The 18244-nt window shown below is 52.0% G+C and overlaps 2 protein-coding genes, 1 long non-coding RNA gene and 1 pseudogene across 4 annotated transcripts in view; 1 reads left to right on the top strand and 3 right to left on the bottom strand.

Moving 5' to 3' along the window:
- The window catches only part of LOC147646572 (maestro heat-like repeat-containing protein family member 7), a 386235-nt gene that overhangs the window by 157855 nt on the left and 210136 nt on the right, over window positions 1–18244 (bottom strand). Inside the window, exons 2-3 of one of the 2 annotated variants that reach the window (XM_086873269.1) lie at window positions 8266–8655; window positions 8011–8166 (exon numbers count right to left, since the gene is read on the bottom strand). In XM_086873269.1, coding sequence (XP_086729395.1) covers window positions 8011–8166; window positions 8266–8389 — 280 coding nt within the window. In that variant the 5' untranslated portion in view covers window positions 8390–8655. Of the gene's footprint in view, window positions 1–8010; window positions 8167–8265; window positions 8906–18244 lie in introns of those variants that run through there. The other variant, XM_086873268.1, reaches the window with a different exon arrangement.
- Window positions 1–18244, top strand: part of LOC147646575 (uncharacterized) — a 252919-nt gene that overhangs the window by 109009 nt on the left and 125666 nt on the right. The gene's annotated exons all lie outside the window — the stretch shown is intronic.
- LOC147646579 (maestro heat-like repeat-containing protein family member 7) lies at window positions 2785–7735 on the bottom strand. Its single transcript, XM_086873271.1, has 14 exons — window positions 7677–7735; window positions 7418–7567; window positions 7080–7228; window positions 6628–6775; window positions 6191–6378; window positions 5964–6101; window positions 5571–5685; window positions 5261–5398; window positions 4871–5047; window positions 4579–4734; window positions 4321–4422; window positions 3848–3950; window positions 3515–3571; window positions 2785–3224 (listed from the first exon to the last, which is right to left on the bottom strand). Exons 1-14 carry the CDS (start codon window positions 7731–7733, stop codon window positions 3025–3027), a joined length of 1878 nt encoding a protein of 625 aa, XP_086729397.1. The 5' UTR covers window positions 7734–7735; the 3' UTR covers window positions 2785–3024.
- On the bottom strand, window positions 13541–15545 carry LOC147646578 (syncytin-2-like; annotated as a pseudogene).

Raw genomic sequence — 18244 nt, 5'->3', positions numbered from 1 at the left:
CCAAATCTGACCCGATTTGTTTTTGAGTTGAACATGTTTTATACTCTATCATTATACAACTTAGATATTAATTATTAAACTTACATTGTTCTATTGTATGCATTGTTTTTACCCAAGCATGGATTTCTCGTGATCCCACCCCAGCCCCCTAACATTGTTCCTCATGTTCTTTAAACAATAATTATATCTAATCACATCTAACAATTCTATCATATATCATATATTGATTACACAGGTGCAGTTTCACATGATCTTTAGCAAGCACAAGGCCTAACATTTCCCTGGGCCTACTTTTCCCAGGGCTTGTCAAGCCTAACTTTCTTTCTGAGATCCCGAATTTCCTAAGATTTTAAAATGTTTTACGATCACCTCCAGACACAAAGAGTCCTGTCTGAACAGTCACAAAGCTACATCTATTTTTAATTTTAACTTTTATCAATTTTTCCAGAGCCTGCTGGCTGTGTTCAAGGTTTTCTCCCTATTCCCTCCCTAGTGCACATTCTCCAGAAACTCTGCTTTTACATCCTTTTGCATTGATTAAAGTTACCTGCAATGACCAGTCAATCCAAACCATGGGAGAACTTGAACTTAAATGTGTACCTAGGCAAAATATTTACCTCCCACATCTGAAGCCATGAGCTGCCAAGTACTGTCCCCACTGTCATACCCTGTCCCATGGAGGTCTGCTGATGCCATTTCAAAGCGGTTGCCAATGAAAACAAGTTTGAATATTTTGGTAGTTTCCACATTGGCATTCAAATCCTTGACTAGAAAAATCACAAGTCAAGATTTCTAGGATTCTTCCATACCAAAGCTGTCATTCTCACCCTGGATTTTAGAGTGTCTGAACAGTCAGACAAGGTTTTAGTTTTAGACTCTACAGACAAAGTCCCTACTGTTCAGCGATCCCATTCCATCAGCATATAGTCCTGATGATTCCTTTAGGCAGGAGCAGCAAAAGGCAAGAATGAGCCAAACAAGCTGCTCCTGTGTTCTCATGTCCTGCACAGCAGTAACTGGGAATTCAAGAATGGATTCAGGAGACAATGGGTGCACAGGGAGCCACCAAGACTTTGGGATGCTGAAATGGACCAGCCTGGTGCCTGTGCCCGGGCTGCACCGCGCTGAGCTCCAACTGGACAATCTAACAATGGTTGAATGGACACACCATGGGCCACTGGAGACTCCTACTCCTAGTTCTGTGAGCTACACTATTCACCTGTCATTCACCAGATGATGTTTTCATCTTTGCTTGAAATCCAGGAGAGGAAAAGGTCAACATGGAAAAGTGTTCTCCCAGTTCTAGTGACACCTTGTGCCTGCACACCACCTGTGCCCATGGCAGGGTGGTTGGAGACTGGATGATGTTGATGATACTTTGCAACACCAAGTGCTCAGGGATTCTGGGATTGCCCAAGTGGAGAGCAAAACTGAGCCGTGTAAGTCCCTGCTTTTTTTCAGCACATGCTGCTTCTTCCTTTGTTCCAAGCAAGTCCAGGATTTTGTTTCATGTGTCTTTAAGGTGCCTGGACAGAAGAGAGGGAGGGCAGCTGCAGCATAGGGCTCCTGCCCCGTCAGACTCTCTCTCTCTCTCTCTCTCTTTCTCAGGATGGTGCCAATGCCGCTGCCTTGGGACACCTGAGTGTGGAAGGCGAGCTCGCCCTCAAGCACAGCCATCCAAGTCAGTCACGGGCACAGGCTGCAGCTGAAGCTGGCAAGCGTTGTTGTAATGCTGCAAGTGAAGAGAAAGCCATTGTGGCCAACTCTGCTGAAGCCTTTTGCCAAAGCAAAGGCAATTGTGCCCACAGCCTCCCCCTGTTTGGCACCCGGCTGCTGCGGACGCCTCAGTGCGCAGGTGCCGACGTTGGGGCTGCTGCTGTTCCTGGGCACACTCTGCTGCTGTTTCTGTGGGCTCCAGAGCCGCTTGGGCAGCAGCCACTGGGCAGCCCTGCCGGAGGAGACATCGCCACCCTCCCCATGGTGGCAGCAGCTCTGTGGGCCCCGAGCTCTGTGTCAGGGGGGCCTCGGTCACAGCAGCGTTGCCTGGGCAGCCGCGAGGGCCCGGGCTGGCCGCCAGCCCTGCCTCTGCCCACTGCCCCTTCCTGGAGGCACCCAGTGGCCGTGGCCTGGCAGCACCCCCTGCCCTCCATGTCCCCAGCCAGCCCAGCCTGGGCACCTTGGGCTGTCCCCACCCTCCCGCTGGGGAGGTGTCCCAGCCTCCAGGCATTCTGCTGCAGGCCTGGGGGACATTTTGGGGCAGCACAGGAGCAGCCGGGTGTCAGGGACCAGGCGGCTGCCCAGGGGCTGCTTATGGCCTCTGACACCCAATTCCTCAGGGCTTCCCACCACCCCGGCTCCTCCAGGGCCTTCTGTCCCCTTGGAACCTCCTGCCACCCACTCCCTCACACATCCCCCTCGTGCCTTCCCACTGCCTTGTCCCATCTGGGCCTCCGCAGCCCCTCATCCCTTCACGGCCTCCCAGCACCCCGTGCCCTCAGGGGCTCCCCCAGCCTGGTCCGGCAGCAGCACTGCAGCCCCACAGGAGCTCCAGCAGCTCCTCAGCCATCACGGCACCAACACACGGGCAGCAGGACACAGATGGCGCTTCCTGCCTGCCACAGGGCTTGTGGCTTCAGCATAACCACCAAAGGCCAAGGGGCTTCTGGCCATTTCCCCTGCACCACTGCACGCCCCGGCAGGTTGCTGAGCACAAGAACCCTTTTCCCTCTCTTCCCCTATGCCCCACACAACCTGGGCAGCAAAAGAAAGGTCTTGGGACTCTTGTGGTTTATAACATATCCTATATTATTTACATACTAGATGGAAACGAAACGAAGAAAAGAACAATCTCTATGAAACAAAAAATAACAGATGGCCCATGTGGCCCCAGAAGATAGAGCCTCTCAGCCCTAACATTATCTATATTATTTACATAGTAAAAAGAAAAAAATAGAAGAAAACAATCCTTATGAAATAAAAACTCCCGGCTGGCCCAGGTGGCCCCAGCAAACAGAACGTCCCATATCAGCCTTGAGCACATCTCCAGCAGCGCAGCCAGCCCAGGCCCGACAGACGAGGCCGTGTCCTCCATGCCCTGAGGATTTGGTCTTGCACCCTCTGGAGGATGGAATATCGGGCACTCTGGATGGCCCGGAGGACATACAGCGTCTCAAGTGCCAGGTCTGACACGGCACCACTTCTGTCGTCCATCAGGCGTTCGAGGGCTGCAAGAGAGACAAACAGAGCCACGGTCAGATCCCAGAGCTGCGGGGGCCCAGCGAGAGCCCCCTGCCAGGGCCATGCCAGCCCGCTCTTGCCTTGGCCAGGACGGAGCAGGGACCAAGGGGGTCAGCCCGAAGCTGCTGGCCACAAATGCCCCACGTGGCCCTGAAATCTCACTGTGCTCTGCCCACGCCGCCCCTCATCGGCACAGGGAGCAGAGCCCTCCACAGCCTGGCCAGTGCTTGCAGCTGCCCCCGACAGCCACCGCTGTCAGCCCGCTGTCCTGGCTCACCTCTGCACAAGACCTGGAGCTCTGCGTGCTGCCCCCTCAGCTGCTCCCCGGCCATCCCTGAGAACACAGAGCCTGTCAGGGTCCCAGCAGCACAGCTCCCTGCCAGCGGCGCTGCCAGCCCTGTGGCCACACGGCCTCCTGCCCCGGCAGGGCTCAGCCCGGGCCCTTGCCGCATCCTGACTCAGCCCAAGGGCACGGCTGCCAGAGGCCGGCAGCAGCAGCCCCGAGGGCAGCCGGGGCTCCCGGCCGCCGGGCCCGGGTGCCGCTGCCGGGGCAGCAGCCGGGGCTGGGGCCGAGCTGCGGCGGGGCGGGGAGCCCGGGCTCGGGACTCACCGATGACCCTGATGGCCGCCGCTCGCAGGGTCTCCTGTGGGTCCTGCAGGTACTGCAGGGCCCGGCGCAGGTGCTCGGCCAAGGGGATCCTGGGGTCGGCCAGCTGGAGAGAGCGGCAGGAGGGAAGGGTTGGCGTGGGCTCTGCCCCTCGGCCGGGCGCTGCTGCCTGCGGCTAGCCCCGGCCTCCCGTGCCCCGCCAGCCCTGAGGCCCGGCCAGCAGCTGCTGGCGCCGGGCTCTGGAGGGGGCAGAGGGCCGTCTGCTGCCCGGGGAGCCGCGATGCCGGCCCGGCCCGCAGCCCCGCTGGGCTGGGGCTCCATCGGCACCCGGCTCGGGGCCACAGGCGGCTGGAGAAGAAGCCGTGCGGCCCCCGGCTGCAGCAGTGGGCAGGGGCACAGCTGCCAGCCCCACACACCGAGCACCGGGGCCAGGGGGCTTCTGTAGATTGAGGCTGGGACTTCCAGGCTGTCCTTACCACGAGCTTGGCAAACTTCCACAGCTTCTCCTTCCTCACAGCTTTCTCCAGGTCTGGCCTCTTCAGAAAGCCAGCCGCGCGAAGGAGCGTTGTCCGAGAGGCCTGGGGAGCAGCAGAGCCGCGAATGGCCCCACAAGGCAGGGCACAGGAGTGTCCCAGTGCCAAGGGATGGAGGAGGCTGCAGCCTGCAAGCCTGCGTCAGGGCAGGAGGCAGCTGAGCCCCCTGCCAAGGCGCAGCAGCAGCCCAGGAGTCCTCACCTCTGCCACATGCCGATTCTCATCTTGGCAGTGGAAAAAGAGTGGGAGCAGGCTCTGGTACACTCGTTCCTTCAGGGGCTTTCTTCCTTCTTCTTCTGCTGAAGACATCACTCTTCGAAGGAGAGACATGGAGAGCAGCTGCACCTGGCTATCAGGCTGTATGAAAGGAAGGAAGGAAAAATGACCTTATCATTGGCTTCTTATGGCCCACATCGGCACAGGTCTGCAAATGCACAGGGCACAAAATGTCCGGGCAGCAGGCAGTGGCCGTGGCTGGGGCACAGAGCCTTACATTGTCCAGGAGTTTCAGGAGCGGCTCAGCCAGCTGCAGGGCCCTGCGCCAGGATATTGGGGTGTCTTCTTTCAGGAAAATATGGCTCAGAAGAGCAGTGCTCATCCTGGCCACGTCACTGTCCAAGTCCCACAGGAGGTGCACTAGTCTTCCTGTCAGGCTCTGCATTCTTTCGGCCTGTGCAGAACACAAGGGTGTGAAAGCCCGGGCAGCTGCCGCAGGGCCCAGAGGCCAAAGGGCTGTCCCAAAGCACTCGGGCAGCTGAAGCAGGAGGCAGGAGAGCTGCGAGGAGCTGCCTCAGTGCCCAAGGCAAAGGCCAGCCAAGGCCAAGTGACAGCATTGCCCAGCCTCATGCTGCCCACACGACTTCAGCTGCTGCCCCCTTCTCACCATGGAGGGATGGTCCCTTAGCAGGAGGAGAGCCCTGAGCACCTGGTGATGCATCTCTGTGGAGTTGTACCACAGGTACTTATACAAGATCTCCATTAGGCTGTCACCACAGTCACTCAAGTCCAGGCAATCTAGGAGCTGAAAGGCACAGGGCAGTGAGAGGGGAGCCGGCCGGCAGGAGCCTGGAAGTGCGCAGGGCTGGGCCCAGGCAGCAGCACAGGGCGCAGGTGCCATCCCAGGCATCTGTGGCTATGGCAGGGGACAGGGCTGGCAGGGAGCTGAGCGAGGTAGTGCTGGCCATCAGGCTCACCTCCACAAGGAATGCCATGGCAGAGACATCCCAGAGTGGCAACGGTTTGCTGAGCACCTCAAGCAGGTAGCTTAAGATGCCTTTGCACAAGTGGATGGATGCACGGCGCATTACCCTGGAAGGCGGAAAATGGCAGAAAGAGTCTCAGCAAGGGTGCGAGAAACCTCTCCCAGGACTGATGGACACAGTTGTCCTATTGCCCCAGTACCCTGTGAGGCGATTTGGGCCCTTGAGATGTGGCTGCTCCTGGACAGGTTCCTCTCGCAGCATTTTGCAGTCTCCTTGGCCATCCCTCGGTGACGAGGCCCTCAGGCCCATGGCCACGGGGACTGTGGGGGGCATCCCGGGCAGGGGGCACAAATGCCAGAGGCAGTGGGGAGAAGGGGGGCTCACCTGGCCAGCAGACCCATGGCATAGTGGTGGGTGTCAGCACAGAGCAGCGTGTCCCAGCCACGCTTGCGTTCCATTGCCACCACCACATGCTCCAAGTGGAGACTGCAGAGCAGGGCCTTCAGGGTCTGCACTGCAAACCTGTGTGCACAGCAAAGCCCAGGTGACGCTGGGAGCGCTGGCTCCGAGGCTGGGGAAGTGTCAGGGACAGGAGGAGTGGCATGGAGCACCTGTTGGGGCTGGTGGAGAGGCCGTGTTGCTCCTGGCATTCCTTCCAGAAGGTATGGACGTCCTCTGTCATATACAAAGTACTGAAGTACGTTTGGAAGAGGAGATGCACAAAGAGGCGGGGGAAATAGACTGTGAGGATCTGTGGGCAACAGGGCCCCTGGAGGATCTTCCACATCACCAGAGTTGCCTGCAGAGGACAAAGCAGCCCGAGACAGCGCTCAGTGCCGGGGCGTCCGTGTGGCAGGGCCTGAGCGTGGCAGGGAGAGGCCGGGGCAGACACAGGGGGAGCAGCGGGCCTGGTGGCCCTGAAGCTGCCCCTAGGCCAGGTTTGTGGCCAGTGCCTGAAGCAGGGAGATGCAGTGGGGGAAGGAGGCAACAGAGCTGCTGGAGAGGCGGCCGGCCTTGCGGTGAGCAAAGGCCAGCTCCAGAAACTCACAGTCAGGGAAAAGACAGCCGTCTTGTCCCCATCAGAGGTGCCCAGGTTTTTCTGCGGCCAGCTCCCCACCACATTGATGAGGAGCGGTGTCACTTCCTCTGAAATCCAGGGCGAGAGCAAGATGGTCGTCCACATGGCCATAGCAGCTCTGCGGGGTCAGACATAGCACCGTGGGCTGGGCAGCAGCGGGGAGCTGAGCTGGCCGCCAGCTCTGCCTGTGCCCACTGGCCCTGAGCGGCAGCAGCAGCCAGGCAGCCCAGCCCTGTGGGGACAGGCCCCTGAGGGGCAGGCTGGCAGCACGGCAGTGGGCTCAGGGGCCGACTTTGTAGCAGGGCTGGCAAAGGGAGCAGCCAGAGGCCCCTGGAACTCTGTGTTGCTCACAGCCCTGGGCCGGGCTGTACAGGGTGATGGGCTGGGGAGCCCTGAGGCCTCGGGGCAGCTGGGCCCCATACCTGTCACACGTTGGGGCCACCCGCAGGAGAGTGATGGCCACATCATCGGGCTCTGCCTCGGCCACTTGCATCAGGGCCCAGTCCATCCTGTGCTCAGCAGCCTCATTGGCCATGAGCCACTGGTGGATGTACCTCACCACGCCGGGCACCTGGAGAAGGCACAGGGAGACTTGGAATGCTAGCAGAGGGAGTCAGCAATGTGCCCAGCTTCTTCCCCAGACAAGTGCTTCTCTTCCAGCACGCTGCCATGGCCTCAAAAGCTCCAAGTGAGCAACAGGCGTGGCTTGGGAAAGCCAAGCAATTGCTGGAGGATCAAAGGCTGGCCACAGGCTGCTTACTTGCTCTGGATTGAAAAGAGCCGTCTCTACAAGCAGATCCAGCTGGGCAGCGCTGCTCTGTTCTGCCAAGACCTCTGAGGATGTCTTGACCTCAGTGTCCATAGGTCTGGTGTCTTCCTTGCCAATTCTCTTGATGTATTGGTAAAGAAACTGTAGGAGAAGGGCAGGAAGGCAGGGAAGTTGCATGGAGTGCTCCAAGTGCGGTGCTGGGCTGAGCAGTGCCAGCAGGCCCAGCCCAGGTGGGGATGGCTGCAGGTACCTGCGCTGCTCTGCGGAAGCGGCCACGGGCGGTGTCCTGCTCTTGTGTGCCGTCCATGGCTGCATCTGGCAAAGAGCAGCCAGAGCTGAGGGGCTGCAGGAGAGGCCGGAGAGCACAGCCCAGCCCTGCGTTCCCCAGGCAGGGACAGTCCTGGGATGCCCCAGGGAATGCAGCACAGCCACTGCTGCGGGGGCAGCCCCAGCCCCTTTTTTGTGCTGTCCATGGGTGTGTGTCCACAGGACAGTGTGGGATGGGATGAGATGGGATGCAATGGGATGGGATGGGGCCAAGATGGCCGCAGGCACCAGCCCTGTGGCCCAGCTCTGCCACTCACCCTCCTCCAGCGGCTGCAACTGCTGCACCTCTTCGGTCTCTGGTGCTGGGGCAGCTCCAGGGCCTTCTTCCTCGACCTCCTCCTCCTCCTCCACCCAGGCCAGTTTGGGCACTCTTGGGGGTCGCTGCTCCGTATCTTCTTCCAGACTCTCCAATCCTTTCCATAGGAACAGAACCAGGGGATGGCATGGCATGGAATGGGATGGGGCCAAGCTGGCAACAGGCACTGGCCCTAATGCCGAGCTCTGCAACTCACCCTCCTGTGGTGCCTGGAACTCCTGCACCTCTTCAGACTCCTGTGCCAGGACAGCTCCAGAGCCTTCTTCTTCCTGCTCCTCAAGCCAGGCCAACTTGGGCACTCTTGGGGGTCGCTGCTCCATGGCAGTGACTGGATTTATGGCTGCTTGCAGGAGTGATGGCTCGGAAAAGCTCGGAGTCAGCAAGTCCTGCAGTCGTGCCTGGAAGGCACCTGCAAGACTCAAGTCCTGGCAAGATTGCAAGACAGCGAGTCCTGCACTTGGGTCTTGAGGGCTCCTGCCACAAGGACAGGAGGCTCCTCAACAGGGACTGTGGTCTGGTCTCAAGGGCAGAGACTGCAGGGATGGGCGACACCTCGGAAAAGCTCCGGGTCACCAAGTCCCACAGTCTGCCCTCAAGAGAACCTTAAGAAGGAAGCCTCGGCAAGGCCACAAGTCAGCAAGACCTGTGGTCTGGCCTCGAGGTCACCTGTAGTAACAGTGCTTCAGAAAAGCTCCAGGTCCGACACAAAGGAGTGCGCTGTGCGGGGGCTCCTCACAGCACCGCTCTGGCGCGTCCTGACCCGTCGCGTGCACCGAGCACTGTGGCGTGGCCCTGTCACCGCCAGCTCCTATGTCAGCACGTGTCACAAAGGGCCCTTTGACATCTGCTCCCGTTGCCACCATCCCACGGTGACCGTGCTGCAGCGTGTCACAAAGGGCCCTTTCACACCCTGCCCTCCGCCCTGGGGCCGCCCCGATCCCCCCCCCAAGTGGCCCAGCTTGGAAGGAATCCCTTGCCCAAAGTGTCTAAGACAGCCTGACAGGATCTTTAGGAACAGCTTGTTAGAAATGAAATGGAGGCAAATTTATCAATAAGAATTTTATTGAAAACTTTGTAAAATTTTCTCATGGAAATTTCTCGGTTTTTGGAGACAGGTGTCTGCTAGGGAGGGCAGGAGCCTCCCGTGGAATGAAAAATGTAGACCCCCCTCCCTCCAAATTATGATAATCCTGAAATCAAGGGGCTCTCAGGCAGCGATCTGGGGATAGGAATGACAGTTCTTTACTAATATTTATAACCAGGCAAACAAACAACAATAACTACAGCGTTAGCAAGAAAACAGAGCCAGGGATCCCGTGACAGCTTTCTGGGCTGAGACGGGAAAGGATGGAGGAGAGGCTTTGTTTCACAAACCCCCTCGGGTTGGCAGTCAGTGCTGGTGCTCCTGCAGAGCTCAGAGGAACACTCAGCTGGAACAGCAGGGATGAGCTGAGATCCCGGGCCAGTGGCTGAGGTGGATCAGCAGCTCCGTGGCGGTGGCTGGCACTGCCACACGTCCCGGCAGGACAGGGGGTGCGAGGCCACCAAGGAAGAGGAAATAAGGAGAAGAAGCAGCAGCTCCATCTGGGTGATGGCGAAATTCCCTTCTCCTCACCACAACAGCTCTGCACCCAAAGTGTTCTTCTCCGAAGCTGACGAAGCCACCAAACTGTCCCCACCCTCCCCTTTTACTGCCCCCTTCCCCCCCTGGGCCCAGCCAAACTCTTTATCTTTCCTCAAGCACCCACCAAGTACCCGCAGTTAAGTTTTCCCTGCAAGTCATGAGTAAAAATTCCACAGGCAAGCCAGAACTAAATAGAAAATAAAGGACACCTAACCCCCAACACCTGTAAGTTGTATCTTGAGAGTCAGCCAGGATCTTTGTTTGCCAGAAACACCTCTGAAGTTTAATCAAGGCATTAGTCATCAAAATTATTTTGAAAATTTAAAGATCAAAGTAGCCAAAATACTCAATGTAACTAATTGCTGGGTATGTTCTCAGCTCAGGTTGGGAGGAATGGGGTTCCCTCGGAGGGCTCACCCTGTGGGGTGGCCAAAACTCTGTCAATGGGCTCTGACTCGTAACGGATCCAGTGCAGGGACACTCAGAGAAAACTGTGCTGTGGAACACAGGAATGCAATTATCAGTTTTACAGGATTGACTGAGCTTTCCCTTCAGGAGAAACCAAGCCCTGTTCTAGCTGGAGGCCACAATGTGAAAGGATTTCTGTGCTTTACCATCACAAGCTTACTCATCCTTTTTCCTCACCCTCATTCACGTTAGGAACAATAATTCTGTTGTCCATGGAGCTGGCACCTTTTGAATTCCAGAATAATGTCCCCAAGGTCCTTTGCTGTTCAGCTTTACCGCGCTGTCTGTGGCTAACAAGGCTTGCTGGGGTCCTTTTCCCTTCGGCTGGAGAGGTGCCGGGTCCCAGTCCCTGCGGGACAGCCAGGCTCCTGGCTGGAATTGGTGTGGAAGTCCCTCAGGGTCACATCAGCCTTCACATGGAGCCCTGTGGATCTGAGCATTCTCCAAAGGGGCCGTTGGGGCATACAGGGAGATTTGGTCTGGCAGGGTCTGTAAAACAATATCCCATCCCATCGACTTGTTCTGGCAGAGAACACTTGGCTGCAGGGACATATTCCCATTGTTCCTGCCCAGGTCTCAGGATTCAAACAGTGTTGTCTATGCCCAGAGCTGTTCCTTCAGCTGGCTTGGGAGGGCCATTTGGCCTCTGGACCCACACTCTGGCTCCTTTATTAGGACTTCTGGGTCCAAACTCTTTTTATCCACAAATGGAGGCAATTTGAAGTGGATATTCTTTCTTCACAATTATTTTTTCAATTGCGATATCAATATTTCTTCTACCTTGTCATGGGGTTGAACAATCAAATCTTGTTCACTATTGTTTAACAGACTTACTTCAATTTCTCCTTGATGATCTGCATCAATTCCTCCTCCCGTGACATGAAGCCTTTGCAAGGCCAAGCTCCAGTGAGCAGTTATCAAACCAAAGTGTCCTGGAGGCATCTGAATTCTTATTCCTGTATTGTAAACTGTTATTTGCTTCTGATTTCTCCTAATGAATTCCAGTGCATGAAGGTCCAGCCCTGCAGCCTCTGGGGTGGCCCTGGCAGGGGCCATCACACCCAGAACAATTTCCCAGGCAGTCCAAGTCTCACTGTCCATGGCTGTGTTTGCAAATTGGGTGCAGCCGTGCACACCCAGGGGTTTCCATTTCCCAGTGGGCCCATTGTTAAGGGTATGGAGCCCATCTGGGAGATGGGTTCTCCACCGGGACAGGTTCCCATCTCCTCATTTTATCAACTGCTCTTTTAACAATTGTTCAACCAATCCTGCAGCTTGTAGATAGTGTGTTACATGAAAAACCCAGCAGTCTTAATCACTGTGTTTTTCCCAGGAACAGACAAAGCATTCCACATCACAGCATCGGCAAACCCTATAAAAATAGCCAGTTTTATCCCTTCCTCCTTTATTCCTTGTATACAGTTCACAATGTTTACCATTGACATTTGGGTCTTTGCTAGTCCTTTTTTGTAGGGTATTTTAGAGTTACAGTGAGCAGCCAAAGGTAACAAATTTGAATTGTCAGCATTATTTCACATTATCGATTTTTAGTTATATATATAAATATATATTATTGTGTTGTTATTACTATTATTATTGTTATTGTTATTGTTATTTTACTTGGACAAACAAGCCTAGGGTTGGAGAGCCACTCCAGACACTGGGAATTCCTGCAGGTGCCTCCAGCCACAGGTGAGGCTCCAACCCCGCTGTGAGAGAGGGCCCAGCTTTGATAGTGCTGAATAAACAAACTGACAGCACTTCTGGTGTGGGAACATCTGGTTTCATCCTCCTCTTGCGTCCCTGCCAAAGCCTGGCCAGGCCTCAAGGAGGAACCAGGGGGGTTGTCTCTGACCATACACCCCAAACAAGGCCAGATGTCAGATTTCATGGCCTTGTCTGGCTTCTAAACACAGAAAGGTCAATCCATGTTTCATTGATGAGTGGATACATCTATCACAGTGTTCATGACCATGAGTATTTCAGTAATGAGCAGATGGACAGATAACCCTTGGTTGGAAGGTTCATTCAGAGATCACCTTTGGCTCAGGGCCTGTTGTTCAGGCCTCACTCAGGGCCTGTTGTGCAGACCTTGGCACTTCAGAAACGAGGTTTAGTGGGGGGCTTGACACTGCTGGGTGACTGGCTGGACTGGATGAGCTCAGAGGTCTTTTCCAGCAGAATGCATTCTATAATACCAGGATTCTATCTGCTGCATTCAGCTAGGTCCATTACTTAGCAGCATTACTTTAGTCCAAAAGCCCCCTCTTGCTCAGCTCTTGTGGCCTGAGGCTTCAGCTCCTTCAGCTCCTGGTGCTGAGCTGCTCAAGCTGAAGGAGACAACTGGGAGAGAAGAATAAGTTCATTCAATTCCTTCTGGGACATGGAGAGGGGAAATGTGAAAACAGGAGCATTGTTTGGTGTGGCCTCCTCTCTGCCCTTCACACCTTTCAGTGCTTTGACCCAGCCAAGAGCTTTCTCCAGGATTCAATGAAGCAGCTGTTCCTGCTCCCAGCTCTGGCTCTTCCCAGTCTCTGACCTTGACTGGTTTTGTCCCTCTTGCTGTGCCCTCTGTTCCCCCAGGGGGCTGCCCCAGACTGAGGGATCAGATCCAGGCACTGCTGCTGCTCCCTCGGGACCAGCCCCAGTTTGGTTGTTGCTGTCAGTGCCAGCAGAAGCCGTGGCTGGAGCAGCGGGTGCTGACAGTGCCCCAAGGCCCGGGGCTGGAGGGGTCCCTGGGCTGGGGCTGGGAGGGAGCTGCCCCTTGTTCTCCCTCTGCCTCCCGCAGAGCTGGGCCGGGCACAAGTGGGGCAGCAGAGCCAACAGGGGGCCTGCGAGTCTCTTGCAGCCGTGCCTGCTCAGAGTTTGGCCTTGGAGCTTCAGGTGGGCAAAGGCAGCTGCTCTGCTCCCTCTGCGTGTGCCCGTGTTCAGCACTGCTGCTCCATCAGTCTGTGCCCAGCAACGGGGAAAAGCCTCAGCCCTGCAGGGCCAGGAGCTGCCGGGCTCTGCCTGAGCAGCTCAGCCAGCGGGAAGGGAGCTGCTCCACACGGGAACCAGGAGCAAAGGACATGCCTTTTCTAGGACATGTTTTCTGTAAAAAAAATCAACAAAAACATCAAAAGCAAACAAAAAAAACCCCCCCAAAAATATGAAAGATAAAAATTACCCCCAAATGTGTAGTGAAAAATCTTCTATAACACTGGAGTAAGAAAGAGGTAACTGATCTTTTGAAAAAGAGAACTCAGCTTTGATTTTAGTTCCTTAGTTTGTTCACATGCTAGTGAAAAGGATCCATTAGCTGCCTTCCTTGAGAGATTTTATGGATGTTTTCCAATATTACACTGCAGTTAAAGGAATAGGAAATTGAAATACATGTTCTTCATGACTGTGTCTTGAGTGTGAAAATTTGCAGTTTAGAACTTGGACATAAATGATGAGTTCGGCGGGAGAAATGCAGCACTCAATATGAATGATCAGCAAGTCTCATTTATTGGTAACTCTAAAACCACTTATATAGCATCAATAATTAGGCTCATACATAGTGCAAAAGCAAGCTCATTCTTGGATATTTTTATTTAAGGTCAACTCCACCTAATTCCACATTCCTGTGATCGTTCTTCTATGCTGAATTCACATTCTTCTGATCACAGCGTCCTGTTCTCAGTTAACAGTTATCACTAAGGCCTTCCTGACCTTGCAACATCTCACACCAACTGTACTCTATTGTCTCATTCTTTCCCAGCTAACTGCTGTATGGGAACATGACCTTTGCTCTCTAGCCATTCCTCTACAATTCCCCTGTTTTCTTTTTGTACTAACAAAACTGTAGAAGTAGCCCTTTTCATCATGTTTTGCAAGCATTGCAGTATGCAAGGAATAAACAGTAGCACAATCACAATGATCAATATAACAACAATTGCCATTTGTGCCAAATATTTTAACCATCCTGTGAGACCTAGGGATTGAAACCATTCCTCTAATGGATTTGTTTCCATGGTTAATATTTTCATATTGTCCTGTAGTTGTCGGAGATGAGCATGAATAGACACTGAATGGTCAGAAATATTCATGCAACACATCCCATCAAAGTCTTCACAGCCATGGCCCTGTGCTAATAGCAAAAAATCAATAGCAGCTCTATTCTGCAATACAGCATGCCTAACACTCTTCATATCCAAAAGCAAATCAGACAAAACCTTTGATGTAATATTAAACTGTTTTCCTGTCCAACATGCCAGTCGTCGTAACTGTGTTAAGGCTTGAGCACTAGATACTCCAGGTGTAAAAATAGATGACACAATCACTGTAGGACGTTCCCAAAGTCCAACCTGATCCTTGCATTCTGGCCCCAATTGGAACACACTTCTCTTTGTTCGTAACCTGGTTCTATTGGCTCCTCATAGTTGCTGTATAGTGGGTGCAAACAATGTCAATTTCCCAAAATAACAAGGCCCTCCATAAATGTTTGCTGGCAGTCCTTGCCATGCACGATCTCCACAGATTAGAAAAATACCAGGTGGTAATTGTAGAGGTGAACTGCTAGAATTTACCTTGTGAGACCAATTGCCACAGTATGCATCATTATTTTGCAAATACAGCAAATTTTGTGGAGAAACATTTGTACCATTTGGCCCATGAGACCTTTTTGCATGATTGTTCCTAGCCCAATTGACAAAAGTTAAACAATAATTGCTAGGGGCTGAGCCTAACAGTCTTAACTCTTGTGGCTCTGACCCGGTAACATTTAAACCTGTAGCAATGTACCAAATTTGAGCACCAATGGGATTTGCTGGGATTAAACCTGTGTCACAGATATTGATCCTGAATTTACCTGATGGGATTTCACATAATGTTTTGTTTGCTTCCTTGGGCATTTTCCAATTCTTTGTCCAGTTTTTAAACATTGTGGCATTGAGTGAATCCTCTAAAGGTGCGCCCACTAAACAAGTTTGAAAAGGATCTGAAAGGGTAGCCATTGAAAGGCAAAAATTATCTTGTCCAGTTTGATTGGCCCACATTATCCACATATTTTGTCTCTCATCTATGTGAATCAAGAGCCCCTCATTTCCCTTTATCATGGTAAACCAAAACAACAACCTGATCAGAGATAGTCACTTAAGGACTTTAAAAAGATTGTGGCAGTTCAGCCAGCATCTTGGCTGGATCCCATGGGAGATCTTGCTTCCCTTTTCTTTTACCCCTCTGCCTCACCCGTCGATTCATTTGCTTTGAACCACAGGGTGTTCCATCTTCTCAGCAGCAGGGATAACTTTCAGGGAAAGACCCTTTCTCTCGAGACTGCCGTTTTAAGAATTGCTCCCAATTTTACTTTTTACCCCTGGAATATCACACCTGACCTGTGTAAGTGTTTTATGACAGCGCATTGTGGTTATTTCAATAATATACGGTAAAGGGGTATTAGGATGATAACAATAATTTTCTGGGTTTATCCCAAAAGCAAAAATCTCCCACCATCTATCAGATCCTTTTTCAAATTGTCCTGTTTGTATACCTTCCTGTAATGCAACCTCAGTGAAATTTCTTTCAAAGTTGTAACACTCTGTACAAATCCCTCTTGGGGATCGACCCCACTTAGAATGTGTCCAGCACTTTTCTTTACACACTTTACAAATGTAACATACAAAAGGATAACATTCACACTCTGGTACTGTATACAAGATTTGCATGTGAGAGTTCATCAGATCCCGTCTCTATGTTGATGGTAGAGAGCGAGAAGTATCTGCAGAATTTTCTGGATCAGCTGAAGGTAAATCCCTGGGATCAGCAGGTTTAGTCCATCGGCTCGGCACCCAGACAGGCCCTGTGGGGGTAGACACACAAAGATAACCACGTCCCCAATACAGTACCTTGCTGGGACCTCCCCACAGTCCTGTTTTTGGATCTTTATAGACCAATCGGTTTGCCCTAGCATTTCTTTCTCCTAAACCCACATCCCATTTGTGACTACAAATATGGATAATAGCAAAGGCAGCAGTCCTCAACTTTACTGCTCTTTGAAGCTGCAAAAACAGTTCATATAAATGAGGATTTTTTACTTCCTTTATGTCTGCTTTTTCAATACGTTCACTCACTCCTGCAACATATAAAGAATCAGTTACCACATTAACAGGACCCTTAAACTGCACCAAAACCCAAACAACAGCGACTAATTCCAGAGTTTGTAATGTGTCCTCCTTTTGAGCTGGAATAATGTGATGATTCCATTGTCCTTCTGAATTTTGCCATGTAGCAGCAGCTGTGGGAGATTTCTTTCCAGCATCAGTGAACACCGTTGATGCCCCTGGTAACGGCACAAATGATCATTTGGGCTTTTCAGTCCAATTCTGCTGGCCTATCCATCGTAGTGGTATTCGAGGCACCTCCTCAGTACTGACCACACTGCTGTTGTCAAGCAATGCTTCTTGCAGTGTGGAGCTGTGAATTAAATACCAGTCTAAAGTGTCCTTTTTTATTGGTATCTGAATTACAGCTGGATCTGCACCCATAATTTGTCACAATCGCTTCTACCTTTGTTTTATTAAATCTGCTAAAATTTCAATTTTTTGAATTAAGGTATGTCTCTGCTGTAGTGGTGGCAACAACCACTCTAATACCCATATCTCCCCTGTTTTCTTTTGTTGCTGTGTTAAAGCACCGATGAGATGTTGAGGTCCAAACCATACAGTAAAGTTAATGTCCAAGTCTGGATCTGGCCTATGAACAACACCTGTCTGGATACCGTCCATTATTTTATTGAGAGCTTCTTGTTGTTCACTGGTGACCTGTATAGGTGCTGTAGGATCGGTACCTTTTAACAAAGGTCATAAGGGTTGTAAAAGTTCATTAGGAATACCCACAACAGGTTTAAGCCATTGCAAATCCCCCAGCAATCGCTGAGCATCATGAACAGTATGAAGTGACATGTTCAATGACAGTTTCTGAGGGGCAACATACTGCTCAGTTAAAGTCCCCCCGAGATATTTCCATGGGGATGACTGCTGTATTTTCTCAGGTGCAACAACCAGTCCATTCTGAAGTAGTTGTGTTTGAATGTCCTTAACTTGTTTATCGGCAAAAGGTTGTGACTGAGCAAAAAGAATATCATCCATATAGTGATAAATAATGGTTGTAGGCCATCGAACATGTAGTGGCTGCAAAGCATTATCAACATAAAGCTGGCACAAGGTAGGAGAATTACGCATACCCTGTGGTAAAACTGTCCATTCAAATCTCTTGTCTGGTTCTGCTCGATTTAATGAGGGCAAGGTAAAAGCAAATCTGCAAGTATCCTGTTCATGCAGTGAGATAGTGTAAAAACAATCCTTTAAATCAATTATTAACAAGGGCCAATCTCTTGGCAACATTGCAGGATTGGGCAAACCAGGTTGTAGTGCCCCCATTGGCTCCATTTGTTCATTTACTGCACATAAGTCATGCAGCAATCGATATTTCCAGATTTCTTTTTTATAACAAAAAATGGGGTATTCCAAGGACTTGTTGACAACTTTAAATGTCCTTGTTGATATTGTTCCAGCACTAATAGATGAGCTTGTTGCAGACTTTCCCTTTTTAAAGGCCACTGTTCAACCCATACTGGTTCCTGAATTATCCTTTTAAATGGGAGTGGGAAAGTCCAAACAATGGCCTCTATTCTAAAGGGTGCTCATTGGTCAAAGTAACACCAAGTTGGGACAAAATATCTCGCCCTATTAGACATTGAACCTTGTCTGGTAATGGAACAATTGACAAAACAGAATTAATGACCTTCCCATCTAATTGAATCTGGATTTGAGGAGACCTTTTTGCCAAAGTTAAGCCTCCCACCCCTGTAACAGTAACCATACTGGACAACAAAGGCCATTCCTGGGGCCAATACTGTGGAGCAACAATACTTGAGTCTGCCCCAGTATCCAATAGTCCTTCTAATTGGTGGGATTCTCCATTATAATTGGGAACAACTTTTCGCTTGGGTTGAGTGTTTAAGCCCAGGGTAAGCAATGTAAGTCCTCCTGTAGAACCAAATCCACCCGTACCCTGTAATTGATTTTTCAGTGGTGTCAATTGATGGGTATATTGTGGTACT

Source organism: Cyanistes caeruleus, unplaced genomic scaffold (genome assembly GCF_971803275.1).
Source record: "Cyanistes caeruleus unplaced genomic scaffold, bCyaCae1.hap1.1 HAP1_SCAFFOLD_91, whole genome shotgun sequence".
Lineage (NCBI taxonomy): Eukaryota > Metazoa > Chordata > Aves > Passeriformes > Paridae > Cyanistes > Cyanistes caeruleus.
The sequence above is the reverse complement of the archived record's forward strand: the minus strand, read 5'-3'. Positions and strand labels throughout refer to the sequence as shown.